Raw genomic sequence first — 16,722 nt, 5'->3', positions numbered from 1 at the left:
TCTCATGAAGAGCACCACAGGAAAGGAAGATCCAGAGTTGCCTCTGCTGCAGAGGATAAGTTAATTAGTTACCAGCCTCAGAAATTGAAGCCCAAATAAATGCGTCAGAGTTCAAGCAACAGACACATCTCAACATCAACTGTTCAGAGGAGACTGTGTGAATCAGCCCTTCGTGGTCAATTGCTGCAAAGAAACCACTACTAAAGGACACCAAGAAGAGAAGAGACTTGCTTATTTAGACTTGCTTGGGCCAAGAAACACGAGTAATGGACCGGTGGAAATCTGTCCAGATTTGACATTTTTAGTTCCAACTGCGGTGTCTGTGAGACGCAGAGGAGATGATCGGATATTCTTCGCATGTTTGGTTCCCACCGTGAAGCATGGAGGTGGAGGTGTGGGGTTGCTTTGCTGGTGACACTGACTGTGATTTACTGACAATTCAAGGCACACTTAACCAGCATGGCTACCACAGCATTCTGCAGTTATACGCCATCCCATCTGGTTTGCAGTTAATAGGACTATCATTTAAACATGTTGGGTTCATATTTTTATTCAATAGACATCCAAAATACAGATTTGGTTCAAATAAAGTAAACTTCTCCTTTCAGCAAGGACACTCCAAATGTAATGTTTACAGTACCATGTCCTTGAACCATTCTAAAACAAAGCAGACTGATTAGAATGAAAGAAAATAGCAAGATTTTACTGAGCCTTGAGATAAACAACCTCCAAGTGTTCTCTCAAGTTCCTGAGTACTGATAGTGGCGTTAGAGCAACAAAACTAACAAGAACACTTGATTTGCTTCTGTGTCAAAAGTTAACTGTGAGAGGGCAAAATGGAACAACAGCAATAATAGCAACGCAATGACGTTTTTGCTGACCAAAATCTATAGGCTACTGACGCCATGACACCGGAGGGAGACTTTAGGATTGACAGGAGGGTGAAGGAAACGTCTAGGCTACCCATTTACCATGCAAATCATGTTCATGCTCCTTGCCAATCAGGATCTTCCCAGCGACATTTCCTGAATACTTCCAAACAACACTGAAAGACCAAAAACAAGCTCAAGAACATTTACAGGCATGAAAATGTATTCGATATTTCACTCTGAGCAAGACCCCATTGGTGATACAGGCTTGTTAATCATATCCACTAAAACTGAGAAGAGCATAAAGGAACCATGTGAAATATAGCCTAGACAAAAGGATATCCAATCGTAACAATGCATTGGTAAAGTTACAGATACAGGTCTGTAGAGTTAGACATCCTTTAAATAGTCAAAAGGAAACTGAAAGGAAACTATGCAACAAGATTGGTGCTGAATAATGAAATTGGACGCACACAAAATAATATTGTTGGTTAGTAATGATCCTTTCAACAGACTGATTACTGTGGTTTTAACTTGCTTAAGCTGGTCTTAATTGTTGTACTGCATTTCATAATGGCTCCAAAATGTCCAGCTTCCATCCCTGCAACACGAGAACTCACGCTGATGGGTGATGAAAGCAACACTAGGGAGATAGCATTGTCCTGTTTTCCTCTCAAAGGGATCTTGGACAAAATACAGGTATCAGTCTCTCGCGATCTAAAAATAAAGACATCTAGCTAACAAAAAGGCACACAGGGGGAAGAGGTAATAGGGTCCAAATCTACTACCATTTCGCAATCCACGCCAGGGAGAAAGGAAATAAGGGTTGTCCCTGACTAAAACAAATCTTGGCTTAATGAAAGTCAGCTGCTCTTTCGACCAATCAGTTGGTCGAAATGTTATGTATTTTTCCATATATAGACACACCTTGTGTTTTAATAAAATCAACTATATGCATTGAGCTTGTCTGATGCTTTAAGTGCACCGGTTGATGAAATAAGACACAAATGACTCAAGAGGGAGCTAGAGATCAAGATAACCAGAAGAAGAAGAAAAACCTGACCATCCTCCTCCTGCTGCCTTTTGCAGATTCTGACATTTCTCTCCTGAAGTTGCAGGTAATAGGCCACACAAGGAGTCGGCAACCTTTCAAATGTGGAATGCCAATTTATCTTACCATGTCTACCAATCTGCATGCTAGTTATGGTTTTCATATGCACATTTTTTGTGGAACAGTTTCATTTCACTTATAATGACATCTTCGTATCTCCGAATTAACTATCTAAATGAAAATTATACATAACTAAAAAGTTACTTTAATTGCCATGGCCAACTATATGAAAATAGCCTAGATAAAGCCAACAAATCAAAACATTGGAGCCTGCAGGTAGAAAATATGCTGATAATCTAAATATCCTATAAATCACATGGGCTATGACTGGCCTGTCTGCAATGAACTTGAAACATTGCATCAACTATCAACTTGGGTCTGACCCAAAGTGCTAGCTCATCAGGTAGGCCTATTTTATGACGGGAGAGAGCTGGAAAGATGTTTTAAATACATTAAAACTTATTCGGGATTGGTGTCCCTTCCACAGGACGGTTGAGCTAACGTAAGCTAATGCGATTAGCATGAGGTTCTAAGTCACAAGAAAATTAAAAAAATAAATAAACATATATCTGATATTGGCAGAAAGCTTAAATTCTTGTTAATCTAAATGCACTGTCCAATTTATAGTAGCAGTGAAATAATACCATGCTATTGTTTGAGGAGAGCACAATTTTGAACATGAAAAGTTATTCATAAACACATTAGGCACATTTGGGCAGTCTTCATACAACATTTTGAAAATAAATACAATGTTTCAATGGAACAGTTAAAAATTTTGCACATACACTGCTGCCATCTTGTAGCCAAAATCTAAATTGAACCTGGGCTGGAATAATACATTATGGTCTTTCCCTTGCTTTTCAAAGAAGGTACAAAAAAATAACGGTTGTTTTTTTCTTTGTATTATCTTTTACCAGATCTATTGTGTTATATTCTCCTACATCCCTTTCACATTTCCACAAACTTCAAAGTGTTTACTTTCAAATGGTACCAAGAATATGCATATCCTTGTTCAGGGCCTTAGCTACAGACAGCTAGATTTGGGTATGTCATTTTAGGCAAAAATTGAAACAAACAGGCAGGCCTTAAGAGAAAAAAATACTTAATTTGCTTGCTGAGATGAAGAAAACATTACTTTGAGAAGCTCCACAGCTCATTAGTGCTGGTGCGTTAAGCCAAACAGAAATAATATCAGATACGCAAATGAGCGCATTCATATGAGCGCATTCATATGCCTACATTTGCCCGCAGGACAGGTGGCCTATAGGCCTACTTTGCGTAATTAGGTGCGTGTCCATACTCAACATTGACAGGAGCGCTCCAGACAAAAGACTCGTAAATGGAATGAAAAACTAAAACATGTTTCTCACAAGTGTAGCACAGGTTGTACGCTCTGCAAACAACTTGTCCACACCGACAATGACAACAGTAAGAGACTGAAATAATATATTGAATGATATAACAGAAATTAACATAATCAATCAAACATGGTAAATTACAAATTATAGGAATTAACAGTAAATGTCATGGGGAATTGATAGACATGAACAATCAAATGCAAACAATATGCAGTGAAGTTATGAAACAATGAATATTCACAAATTGGAAGTTATGAAACAATGAATATTCACAAATGCATTTTAGCCACAATCCCATTCTTCCCTGCAGCCTCCGCAATGGATTAGTTCTCTGAGATGGGCACGAATCAGACGGGTGTCTCATGTGCCATAACAAAAAAATTATATTTGCTACTGCTCAACTAACAAAAACCTTGGTCGACCAACAGCCTATCGACCAAATAATCAACCAGTCCACTAATTGGGATCAGCCCTACAGGAAAGGGACTGGCAAAACCAGCACACTCGCTGACCTTTTCTTTGTAAGAGCTTAGACTCTTCTGGGTCGTTCCATATGAATTCAATCACTTTTTGACCACACCCCTCTTGATTTGACAACAACCCTTTTAATTTGACCAAAACCTTCCATACTTGTTTGCCCATGGAAGAAGTGGACAGAAACTGATTGCAAAAACATTCAGGAGATAGAGGTGCTAAAAGTTAACCCATTTTGTGTACCCCACCACGAGACATCCATGTCTTTGTCACTGAAAAACAACAGTTGAATTATGCCATTTGAAAGCTTACAAACAGGGGTTTTAATCTATTCCATAATTTATTGATGTTTTACCTTTAAAAACACCCACAAGAGCAGAAATTAATTTATTTTCAGCTGAAAGATGATGCCCATAGTTCACCCATGATGTTGCACAACGGTTTAAATCATTAAGTCATCGTTTTAGTCAAAGTATGATATATTTGGGGTTGAAGTGGGAAAGCCGAATTTGTAACTTCTGATATTTTCCATGCGTTTCCCTTAAGATATGACGTGCTAATACTTTTCAGTCTACGCTTATTTTCCGGACTGGGTTTTATTTGATTGTTACCACCCACCAGCATGGCATTGTTAAATAAATCAGAAACACCTGAAAAGCTTTCCAGGTTAAGCTGGTTGAGAGAAATGCCAAGAGAGTGTGCAAAGCTGTCAAAGGCAAAGGTGGCTACTTTGAAGAATCTCAAATATAAAATACTTTTGACTGGTAATGTATGTGAAAATGAAACAGACTGAAATCTTCAGGGAATGGAAACATTGGTCAATTGGTATCAAGGGACGTAATGTGTGCCAGGAAAACCATTACCAGCCTGTACCATTGACACCAAGCAGGATGGGACCATGGACTAAGGCTGCTTACGCCAAATGATGACTCTGCCATCACCATGACGCTACAGGAACCGGGATTCGTTGGACCAGGCAATGGTTTTCCACTCAATTGTCCTGTATTGGTGATCGCGTACCCACTAGAGCTGCTGTTTCTTGTTTTTAGCTGATAGGAGTGGAACCCGGTGTGGTCATCTGCCACAATAGTCCATCCGTGATGAGGACTAACAAGTTGTGCACTCCGAGATGCCGCTCTACACACCATGTTTGTACTGCCCTTTTATTTCTCTGTTTGTGGCCCGCCGGTTAGCTTGCACGATTCTTGCCATTCTCCCTCGACCTCTCATCAATGAGCTGTTTTCGCCCACAGGACTGCCGCTGACTGGATGTTTTTTGTTTGTCGCACCATTCCGGGTAAACCCGAGACACTTGTGCGTGTAAAGCCCAGGAGGCAGACCGTTTCTGAGCTACTGGAACTGGTACGCCTGGCACCAACGATCATACCACACTCAGTCGCTTAGGTCCCTCGTTTTGCCCATTTAACATTCAATCGAACATTAACAGAATGCGTCAATGCTCATCTGACTGCTTTAAATAACAAGACACTCACTGTCTGTAGGAGTGAACCATTTTCGTGAACAGGGTGGTGTAATAAACTGGCCACGGAGTATATAAAACACAAGAAAATCATGTTGAGTTCACTGGACATTTAAATTGGACAACTTTTAATAAAAGTTTAACGACCCTATTTGTACGTTTTCAAATGATAAACTGTTGATAAACGGTTGTCTAATGGTATAGTGGGTTATGCAAAATGGGTCAACTTCGAGCACCGCCAACTCCTGAATGTTTTGTCATTCAGTTCCAAAAAGTAACTTTCTCAACCCTTCTAGCATGGTGAAACATGTATGGAAGGTTTCGATCAAGTCAAAAGGGGCTGCAGTCAAAAAGTGATAGATTAAGGGTTGTTCATTTGATTGCTAAGATTTCCCTTTCAGAAGAGGCCAGACAGAACAATTCTGGTTTAGAAGCAACAGCACATGTTTAACCTTATAGCTCTTTATTGCAGAATGAAAAAGCAAGAATACAGGCAAGAATTGAGAAATAAACTTTCTCTGTGTTTAGTGCAGTTTGGGTGTGAGTGAGAAGCTATATTCAGACTTTTGTGTGGTATGAGGGAGACTGAAACAGGCCCATGAATAAACATTTCAGACAGGCCTGGGAAAACTACATCAATAACAGAAGGCCAACTCAGCATTACAGAGGGGAGGTAGGCCTAGAGGTAGAAGCAGCCTCAAGGCGCAGGTCAAAGGCAATGTTTGGTCAAGGCTCCTCTAGTTTGGATTCAGTTGACTAGGTGTGAAATACTGATCCTGGACATTTCCCACCATGTTCATACAAAACTACTGTGGAGTCACACTGGCTGGCACGTAATCATCCTTACAGTGCATTCCATAGGAGGCTGGTGGGATGAGCTATAGGAGGAAAGGGTCACTGTAATGGCTGGAATGGAATAAATGGAACAATATCAAAATATATAGAAACCACATTTGACTCCGTTCCATGAATTCCATTCCAGCAATTACAATGAGCCCGTTCTCCAATAGATCCTCCAACCAGCCGCCACTGGTGAGTTTGGACCCCTTCACTTCAGACCCCTTCACTTTTTCACCATTTTGTTACGTTACAGCTTTATTCTAAACTGGATTAGAATGTCGTTTTTTTTTCTCATCTACACACAATACCCCATAATGACAAAGAAAAAACAGGATTAGAAATTATTGCGATTAAAAAAAAAATATCACATTTAAATAAGTATTCAGACCGTTTACTCAGTAATTTGTTGAAGCCGCCTTGGCAGCAATTAAAGCTTTGAGTATTCTTGGGTGTGACGCTCTACAAGCTTGGCACACTTGTATTTGGAGAGTTTCTCCCATCCTTCTCTGCAAGCTGTCCATGCTCTGTCAAGTTGCTGCACAGCTATTTGCAGGTCTCTCCAGAGATGTTTGATCGGGTTCAAGTCCGGGCTCTGGCTGGGCCACTCGAGGACATTCAGAGACTTGTCCTGAAGCCCCTCCTGTGTTGTCTTGGCTGTGTGCTTAGGGTAGTTGTCTTGTTGGAAGGTGAACCGTCACCCCAGTCTGAGGTCCTGAGCGCTCTAGACAGGTTTTCATCAAGGATCTCTGTACTTTGTTCTGTTCACCTTTCCCTCAATCCTGACTAGTCTCCCGGTCCCTGCTGCTGAAAAACATCCTCACAGCATGATGCTGACACCACCATGCTTCACCGTAGGGATGGTATTGGCCAGGTGATGAGCGGTGCCTGGTTTTCCAGACCTGACGCTTGGCACTCAGGCCAAAGAGTTCAACCTTGGTTTCATCAGACTAGAAAATCTTGTTTCTCATGGTTTAAGAGGCCTTCAGGTGCCTTTTGGCAAAACTCCAAATGGGCTGTCATGTGCCTTTTACTGACAGGTGTGTGTCTTTCCAAATCATGTCCAATCAATTGAATTTACCACAGGTGGACTACAATCCAGTTGTAGAATCATCAAGGATGATCAATGGAAACAGGATGCATCAGAGCTCAATTTCGAGTCTCATAGCAAAGGGTATGAATACATAAGGTAAATAAGGTATCAGTTTATGAATTTGCTTACATTTCTAAAAACCCATTTTTGATTTGTCATTAGTGTGTAGATTAAAATTGATTAAATAAAAATAATTCTCAGAGTAAGGCTGTAACGCAACAAAATGTGGATAAAGTCAAGGGGTTGGAATACTCCAAATGCACTGTATATACTTATAGCTTGAAATTGGACACCTGTTACAGTGCTATTTGGGCTAATTGGATTCGTTCTGGCATTTTTTTTTTTTTTTTTTTTGTGTACTTGTTTGACATTTTACTGCATTGTTAGGAGCCAGTAACAAACATTTTGTTGCTGCACCCGCTATAATATGTCCACACCACAAAGACTCGGACTGAATCAAAAGGCCATAATGAAGGTAGACCTACAACGAGTGTACAAACCATTAGGAACACTGACTCATTGAGGGTTTCCAGAGAAAGGCTCTGGCTACTTAAGTTGAGTTTTGTTGGCTGTTTGCCAAGAGGGAGTTGTGTGTTATCCTTAGAGTGGGAGTGAGGTAGTTCAAAAGTTTAGGCCTAGTCACACACACACACAATGGCCTCCCATGTGGGGACCGACACAGTGAATCTGAGGCACCGATCTGAGTAGTACTTCAAAACATCTCCCAAATCAAATGCCGTGTTGCACAGCCTCTGCCTGACAACTTGTAAGGACATCAATTTCCTGTAGGATCTTACGAGCCGAGAGTGGGGTTTAAGGGGCAAATGATGATATTCATACTTCTCGATGGCGCTCAATAGAAAAGTGCAGGACTAGGCCGAGCCCCTGTGCCGTGGCATATATCCTGTCATTGTTAGAGTGGGGATGTGTTGATAGTGGGGGGGGGGGGGTCCCTCAAGGGTAAAAAAACAACATTAACAGTACCAGTCAAATGTTTGGACACACCTACTCAATCAAGGGTTGTTGTTTTTTTTTTAAATAGTAGAATAATAGTGAAGATATCAAAAATATGAAAACAAATATGGAATCATGTAGTGATGAAAAAAAGTGTTAAACAAATCAAAATATATTTTATATTTGAGATTCTTCAAAGTAGCCACCCATTGACTTGATGACAGCTTTGCAAACTCTTGGCATTCTCTCAACCAGCTTCATGAGGTAGTCACCTGGAATGCATTTCAATTAACAGGTGCCTTGTTAAAAGTTCATTTGTGGAATTTCTTTCCTTCTTAATGTGCTTGAGCCAATCAGTTGTGTTGTGACAAGGTAGGGGTGGTATACAGAGGATAGCCCTATTTCGAAAAAGACCAAGTCCATATTATGCCAAGAACAGCTCAAATAAGCCAAGAGAAATGACAGTCCATCATTACTTTAACACATGAAGGTCAGTCAATCAGGAAAATGTCAAGAACTTTGAAAGTGTCTTCAAGTGCAGTCACAAAAACCATCAAGCACTATGATGAACCTGCTTTCATGAAGACCCAAAGTTACCTCTACTGCAGAGGATAAGTTAATTAGTTACCAGCCTCAGAAATTTCAGCCCCAAAAAATGCTTCACAGAGTAACAGACTCATCAACATCAACTGTTCAGAAGAGACTGCGTGAAATCAGGCCTTCATGGTACAATTGCTGCAAAGAAACCACTACTAAAGGACACCAATAAGAAGAGACTTGCTTAGGCCAAGAAACACAAGAAATTGACTTTTGGTCATTTGGTCTGATGAGTTCAAATTTGAGATTTTTGGTTCTAACCGGTGTCTTTGTGAGACGCAGAGTAGGTGAACGGATGATCTTCACATGTGTGGCTCCCACCATGAAGCATGGAGGACTTGGTGTGATGGTGCTTTGCTGGTGACGGAGTTATTGCGAGTCTATTTGCAATGCGTTTACACAGTGGGAAATGCATTGGTATTTTCTTTTCACTATGATCAGCTTGTCAAAAATTTTAGGGATAAACTTGAAACCACTAATGGCGTGAAATTCTTGGACAACAGTTGGGATTGTCCATTTTACTTTGACCTGTCCTGTTTTTAGGATATGTTGCTTTGTTAACATGACAGCTCATTTTTTGGGGGGGATTGAGGAGCCATTTAGGTTAGGCTATTTGAGCTGAGAAACCTGCATGATGTAAAAAGTGTCTGCGTCATTACATTGCCATTCATTTTATCTCCAGCCTGTATGTTACAGAAAAGACTACACACTCTTTCTACCATTTCCTATATCTGCTACATGATAGATAATTTTTTACTGAACGTTGGTGGAGTGCTGCAGAGATGCATCTCTCCAACAGCACCTTGGAGGCATGCTGGGAACGGACAAGGACCCTGCCTTTGACAAAGTGGGCACTGCTTATCAAAGGGTGGCATCAGCACTCACCTAAAAAGCCCATATGCCACCGTTGAGAGACATTGTCATTGTTTTTGGGCAGATTTACGTGAGGTTGTGTGTGTTGGAGGTGCGCCTTGGTCAATTTAGCTCCGAAAATGCCACCCTTGTCAATCGCCTAATCATGCCTAATAAGCGGGCAAGCCGTGCTTATAGCATATCATATTCACATCAATAAATTGGTTATAAACTCATGTGACAGCAAAATGGATGCAGAGGACGTGACAAAAAAACTGGAAACAGAGGAATATTTATAGGTCGCTCAGGAGGTAATGGGAAAGTCAAATGTGCAGAATAAATGTAATCGGTTGAGGAAAATACTGGAGATCGAGAAAAAGGTAAGGAGCAAGTGCTGAGTGCATACTATGTGTGCCAAACAGGTGCTGTATTTTTTTGTACCTTTATTTAACTAGGCAAGTCAGTTAAGAACAAATTCTTATTTTCAATGACGGCCTAGGAACTGCCGAACGACAGATTTGTAACTTGTCAGCTCGGGGGTTTGAACTTGTAACCTTCCGGTTACAAGTCCAACGCTCTAACCACTAGGCTACCCTGCCGCCCCAGGATTACAATATAATTTTTCAGACCGTTTGGAACAATGTAAACCTTAAAGAAAATATAAGCGTGCCAGAAAGTCTTGTAATAAATGTTTTTACAGCAAAGACTAAAAACAGTCACGCTCATTTGTGAATGCAACTCCCAAAATTAAACAGTTATTATATTGTTTCAGCAAATTATTCAAGGCTCGCTTTATTTAATTTTAAAATAAAAATACTTGATTGCATTTCAAATCATGAATGACTCGTGTGATGACATGAATTAATTAATAAGTGATTGATTGATACACTATAGAAGTATTGAAATAGGTTATTATAATAAATATAATTTCAGACCACTTGGAACAGTGTAAACACCAAATAAATGATAAATAATACTAGAGGCTGTTTTAATGAGAAAAAAAAAGTGTAAAGCCTTTATTACAGCAAAGCAAAAGATTAAAAACAGGCGAATTTGTGAAATTATTTACTTGATATGTTGTCGCGTGAGGATTGGTGTTAACGAAATCAGTAGGCTATTAAACAAACACTCAAACAGGCAACATAAGCAGGATATGTCTTATTTCTGTAGATATATTGATGATTCATAAAGCCAGGCACATTTAACAGTTAGGCTATTGATTATAGGCCTAATTAAGTTCAGGTTTCTTCTTTCATCACTTTTCTTAAGACAATAAGGCACGGGCTGTTTTCTCATCTCATTCTGCTGCTGCCTATTAGTTCTCAACCCCAATATGCTGCTTAACGTTTTGATTATGGACATAGCAACACAGTCTAGGAAAAAACGCCAATTCAACAGCGCACTGATCCGTTTCAGAACTGTGGACAGCAACCGCTGTCCAGCGAGGGAGAAAGCACATTTGTTACAAAATAATATAATTTTTGTTATGCAATATAACCATATACAATTTCAGTAGCACATCTTAGACTGATGGACTGTGCCATCCCCACAGCCTCCACAATGGATCAGGCCACTCAGCACAAATCAGACAAGTGTCTTGTTAACCATGATATTTTTTTTGCTACTGCGCAACTAAAAGAAATCCCGATCGACCAAACAATCGACCAGTCGACGTAATTGGGAACACCACAAGCGTGATTCAGTTACAGTAACTAGGGAGCCAGTTCAAGAGTGAAACTATGTGTATGTTAGTGCTTCACAATGGACCATAATAGATGCTCAATGTACATAAGGTAGAAAACAAAACAATTCTGCAACAAAAAAATAAAAATCACAATACTTCAAGCCAATACAAAATAGTTTAAGCAGATCAAACATTCAAAGATCGCTTGAATAGACTACCATGTCCTCTGACCCCACCCAGAACTCTCCGATGAGGATTCCACCTCTTGTAATAGCGTAATAGGCTGACAGACAACGTCTCAAGAAATCTGCTCAACTGTAGGCTATATCCAGAGGCACACCCAAAAGTCAGTCATATCCACATAAACCGCCACCTTGATGACACCCTTTTAAAAAGATGAATAAGCTACTGTACTCAGTAGTGTCCCAGCTGCTCATTCTTATTAAAAAATATGTTGTGTGTGTTCATTGCTAATGGTATCCCGTAAAGTCACGAGGGAATCGTAGATTAGGCTAAGGCTATATTGGGTGTGCAAATGAGATCACCTGAAGACTTTCTTGTTGACAACCTGAAAAGCTAACTGCAGTTAGTCCAGCGACTAGCCCACCATTAACGTTCTTTAACTCAAATGGAATTATCTGGCACTGTCCTCTGCATTATCAAGGCTAGTGATGAGGTGCCAGCTGTGGGGTCGTCAATGAGGCAGAACAAATTGCTACCACTATCGAGTGGCCTATGTATGACATCATGTAGGTGGCGCACTGCCAAGCTTGGTTTCTGAATGACTTTCAATTACACCGCATGTTAACAGGGTAAAGAGGAGAGAGAGAACATAAAAGGACAATCCATAATTGCTAAATGAAAGACAAGCTCCTCACAAGTGCTTGATATAGGCCGAAATGAATGGGTGCAAAACCAAACGGTCACAAAAATTACTTAAATTCTCAACCATTTTTACTGTGCTTTTTATTTCTTTAAAGCCTTAAATGTGGTTCAAAGTCAGTCATAACTGACACATTGTCTAGTCTAGGCCCGGCCCAACTGTCATTGCCACTGTACTGTGGGTGAAGGGGGACAACTTTAATAATGACTTCGTAGGAAAGTTACGTTGTGTTTAGCCTAATCTGTAAAGCAGATAAGAACCAAATTCCACAGTTCAGAGAAAAGATGACTTATGATAGGCCTACTCTTCAGGGAATTACAAGTTGCATATTTGAAGAGGAGCCAGCATAACTGCAGTGAAAAGCTTTCAGTGAGCAATAGGCTGCTAGAGTTGATATTTCAGCAATCTCATAGCGTAATGCAAATTACAGTAGGTCTACAGAATCAGCAGAATTTGCATCCGAGTCCCAGACCAGTCGTTGAAAACAGGTTTCAGGGCTACATGATAACTTTTGCTACATCTAAAAAGAGACCTTAGAGAGAGGGATTGTGGGGTGTAGCCTACCGACTTGGGGAAAAAAACATCCCACATTTGGGGGCTCCACATTCACTGGCACAGAGTTGAAAGCACACACACAAATGGAAACAGATGTCAAGAGACAGAGTTATTCCTCGCTGGTCTGCATCCGTTTTCATCTTTTACTCTCCAGCTCTCTCTGTGTCCTCTTCTCTGCCAATTCAAAGACAATGGAAAAATGAGAGTGATGCAATGGTGGTCAAAGTGGAAATAATGTATGTTGTTTAAGGATCTATGGTAAATCCTTAATCACAATGAACCCCAGCGGTGCTGAGGTTAAGGGCTAATGGAAACGATAACCCTCCGTAGAAACCTGGTGGAAAGAGAATCACTGTAGGTAATGATTGTTTGTGGGTCAGTGAGGGAGTGTAGGCATCATTCACAGATGATTCACAGTCATATTATATAGCCTAGTTTGCCTAAGAGAAAGATAGGGCAAGGATTTTAAATCAAAAGTCTAGTGAAGGAGCCAAACGAAAGCACAGGTGCCACGACAAGTGCCAACCAGAGTTTGTGCCAGTCATCGTTCCACGCTCAGCTGATTGGAAGGCTTTTGTTCATCCCACAAGCTGATCCTTGATGAAAAAAGAAAGCCTCTTTCCAAGTTTATTGCAAACAACTTTCTAACATCTGCTCCTCATTTTGTTAGAATAATGTTCAGAGCAGGAGGGAGGGAGGGGGGACAGAGGAGAGGGTTGACCCTTTCCCAAAGCTTGGAAAGCCCAACCTTGACTGAATAGGATGAAATAACACTTAATTTGAGCAAAGTTAACGTTAGGCAATAGGGCAAGAGAGTATGCATTGGAAAAAAAGCAAAACAATTAGACGACATCAGGTGTCAATCCCTTTAATAGCTGCATGGCAGGCAAGGCACACATGTACATCTTCTTCGAAGCAAGCACAGTGCATTAGCCTATATTACAGAGATATCAATTGTCAACTGCCTATATCTTTCAAGAACAATGAGATCAATGACAACTCTGTTGAAAACCTAGAACCAAGCTGCAATGTTAGCTAAAACTTTCTACTTTATTGTGGCCAGTTGAGGCATCTCTCTGAATGTTTATCTTGATATTGCCTCGTTGGCACTTGGCATGACAACATCCCATCCATCCCATGACCCAAGTCAAAGAAAATATGGGCTTGTGATACTGAGGTGACAATGCAGGTACAACTGGAAGTTGACCCTGACAGTGGAAATTAATAGGACAATAATTTTCACTTAGCCCAACGAAGCTCGCTGTCACGTATACAGTTAACATTAAGTACAGTTATCTTAACAGTAGGCCATTACATTGAAGCCTGCAAGATTAGTACTCGACCAGTGATTGTACCGGTTATAGCAGCACATGTCCCGCGTTGGACGGTATCCATAATCGGTAGATTGTTCTGGTGGAAAGGCAATGCCCAAGAACATATTCAATCCAGTTGTTTGATGTTACCACACCCCTCCAAATCAAAACCAAAAATAGATTTCAATGTTTGCGCGAACACGCTCGGTCAGTGCCGTCCGGAATCCTTAGAAAGTCCCTACCCTAAAATCTTTCCTCAAAAAGCTAAACAATTGTACATACATTTTTACAATATAGACAATTTTGCTTTTGTGGCTGTGCAACCTATTGGAAACCCAATTGACCCTTCACTAAGCCCCGCCACAGAATTTTGGGAAATCAATTGCAGCGCTCCAATGGATAGCAATTGTCGTCGAGTCCGACATCTCGGATAAGCTCATGTTTAAAATCACATGAATGCCAGTGAGTGCTATGACAAAAACTGAATTCCTTGTCTGAAAATAAATGTTTAAAATGGCTAAATAATTTAACTTGCTTCTGTGATTGCTGAAATGTAGAGCCTGTTGAGAGTATTTTACAAATCCTAAATTATACTTTTGTTATATTGTTTGCTAGCTCAGGTGGTTAAGCTAGCCCTCAGACTCATTGACTACCAAACGTTGCTAACGCTAACTAGCCACTTAATATAACTTGTATGTATGTTAGCTAGCATTATTATGAATACAACTCCCATCTGCTGTTAACATCAGGATACAGTGGGGCAAAAAAGTATTTAGTCAGCCACCAATTGTGCAAGTTCTCCCACTTAAAAAGATGAGAGGCCTGTAATTTTCATCATAGGTACACTTCAACTATGACAGACAAAATGAGAAGGAAAAAAAATCCAGAAAAACACATTGTAGGATTTTTTATAAATTTATTTGCAAATTATGGTGGAAAATGCTTTTTTTTTGTACCATCTTTGAAACACAAGAGAAAGACCATAATGTATTATTCCAGCCCAGGCACCATTTAGATTTTGGCCACTACATGGCAGCAGTGTATGTGCAAAGTTTTAGACTGATCCAATGAAGCATTTTATTTCTGTTCAAAATGCAATATCAAGACTGCCCAAATGTGCCTAATTGGTTTATTAAAAACTTTAAATTCATAACTGTGCACTCTCAAACAATAGCATGGTATTATTTCACTGTAACAGCTACTGTAAATTGGACAGTGCAGTTAGATTACCAATAATTTAAGCTTTCTGCCAATATCAGATATGTCGACGTCCTGGGAAATGTTCGTTACTTAGAACCTCACGCTTATCCCCATTAGCCTACTTTAGCTCAACCGTCCCGGCGGGGGACCCACGGATCCTGTAGAGGTTTTAACATTAATTTGAATGCTGAATGGGATTGAAAAATAAAATATTGTCACTAACAAAGTCTGAAGTGTTTATTATTATTCAGTTAACCAGGCAGGTACTGTCAAGATTCAAAATAGATGTGTTGTCAAATTGAAAATTAAAACTAGTAATTTATTGTATTTGCACCAAGATAGATCTTGGGAACCGCATTTTTTTAAAAAAAATACCGTACATAGAACAGAATGAACAGAACAGAAGTCTCTTAGACTTGCTTTCACTGACAATAAATGTGTTTACATTTGGTGGGTTTGCTCAAAAAGTTACTTATTGCAGCTTTAAAATTGGTGAATGCATACATTTGAAAATGGTTATCAAAGCTCATCCTAAAATGCCTGTGAAGCCTTAAAAAGCTAAGCATTTTGGTTTAAATGTGTATAAACTTCTGTTTTGTATAATGTGTAAAAATATATATATATATATATATATATATATGACCAGGTGTTCGCGACATGCGAGACAAGATGGAATCCATGTGTTTTTTTTACCTTTATTTAACTAGGCTAGTCAGTTAAAATTATTATTTTCAATTACGGCCTAGGAACAGTGGGTTAACTGCCTTGTTCAGGGGCAGAACGACAGATTTTTTCCTTGAGGTGAGGTGGTAGCGTCAAACGATTACGGAGGTCGTTTTGGACTGGGAACACATGCTGCTAGCAGGTACCGTCATAAAACCATGACTTGTCGTGTGGGAACAAAGATGAGGTCACTTAGCCTACCTGAATCTTGGAGAGTCTTTGAGACATTCCTCGAATTCCACCGTTATCTTCATTTTCTTTAACAAGTAAAAACAGGGGTTAAAAGCAGTTGCTGTATACCCTGGACTTGGCTACAGGCTACTAGCTAACGCTAGCTGGGCTATCAATCCACAAGACCTCGGCTATCTAGCCTGTATGGCTGGCTAGCTAATAATTGGCTCGCGACAAATGTAACCATAAACAAGTAAAATAAATACTTAAATATAAAACGTTTGACTAAAATATTCCATTTTTGGTCTAATTCAAAATTTAAAAAATGAAAAACACTTCAATAGCTAGGTGATAGAAACGCCTCCCACTGGCTCCTTTCACACAAAACAGTACAAACTGAATCAACATATTATATAATCGTGTCAAGACAAGTGCTACTGCTTACCGGTCCATGAAAAACGCACGTGAGTGATACTTGAAACAACCAACGAGAACGCTTTCTTCAGGATTAGAGGCTGGACTTTTTTTTTTTTTTCCCCCGCATGTACTCTACTCCTACGACAACTTG

At 39.9% G+C, this 16,722-nt stretch overlaps 1 protein-coding gene across 1 annotated transcript in view; it reads right to left on the bottom strand.

Moving 5' to 3' along the window:
• Nucleotides 1-16,552, bottom strand: part of LOC110522961 (arf-GAP with coiled-coil, ANK repeat and PH domain-containing protein 2) — a 123,337-nt gene extending 106,785 nt beyond the window's left edge. The window contains 1 exon segment of the mRNA XM_090235144.1: nt 16,185-16,552. Coding sequence (XP_090091270.1) covers nt 16,185-16,237 — 53 coding nt within the window. The 5' untranslated portion in view covers nt 16,238-16,552.
• Between the last annotated feature and the right edge of the window lie 170 nt (nt 16,553-16,722).

This window comes from Oncorhynchus mykiss, chromosome 5 (assembly GCF_057628025.1).
Source record: "Oncorhynchus mykiss isolate SJ-2025 chromosome 5, ASM5762802v1, whole genome shotgun sequence".
Taxonomy (NCBI): Eukaryota; Metazoa; Chordata; class Actinopteri; order Salmoniformes; family Salmonidae; genus Oncorhynchus; species Oncorhynchus mykiss.
Note: the sequence above shows the minus strand (reverse complement) of the source record. Positions and strands in the feature narration are given on the sequence as shown.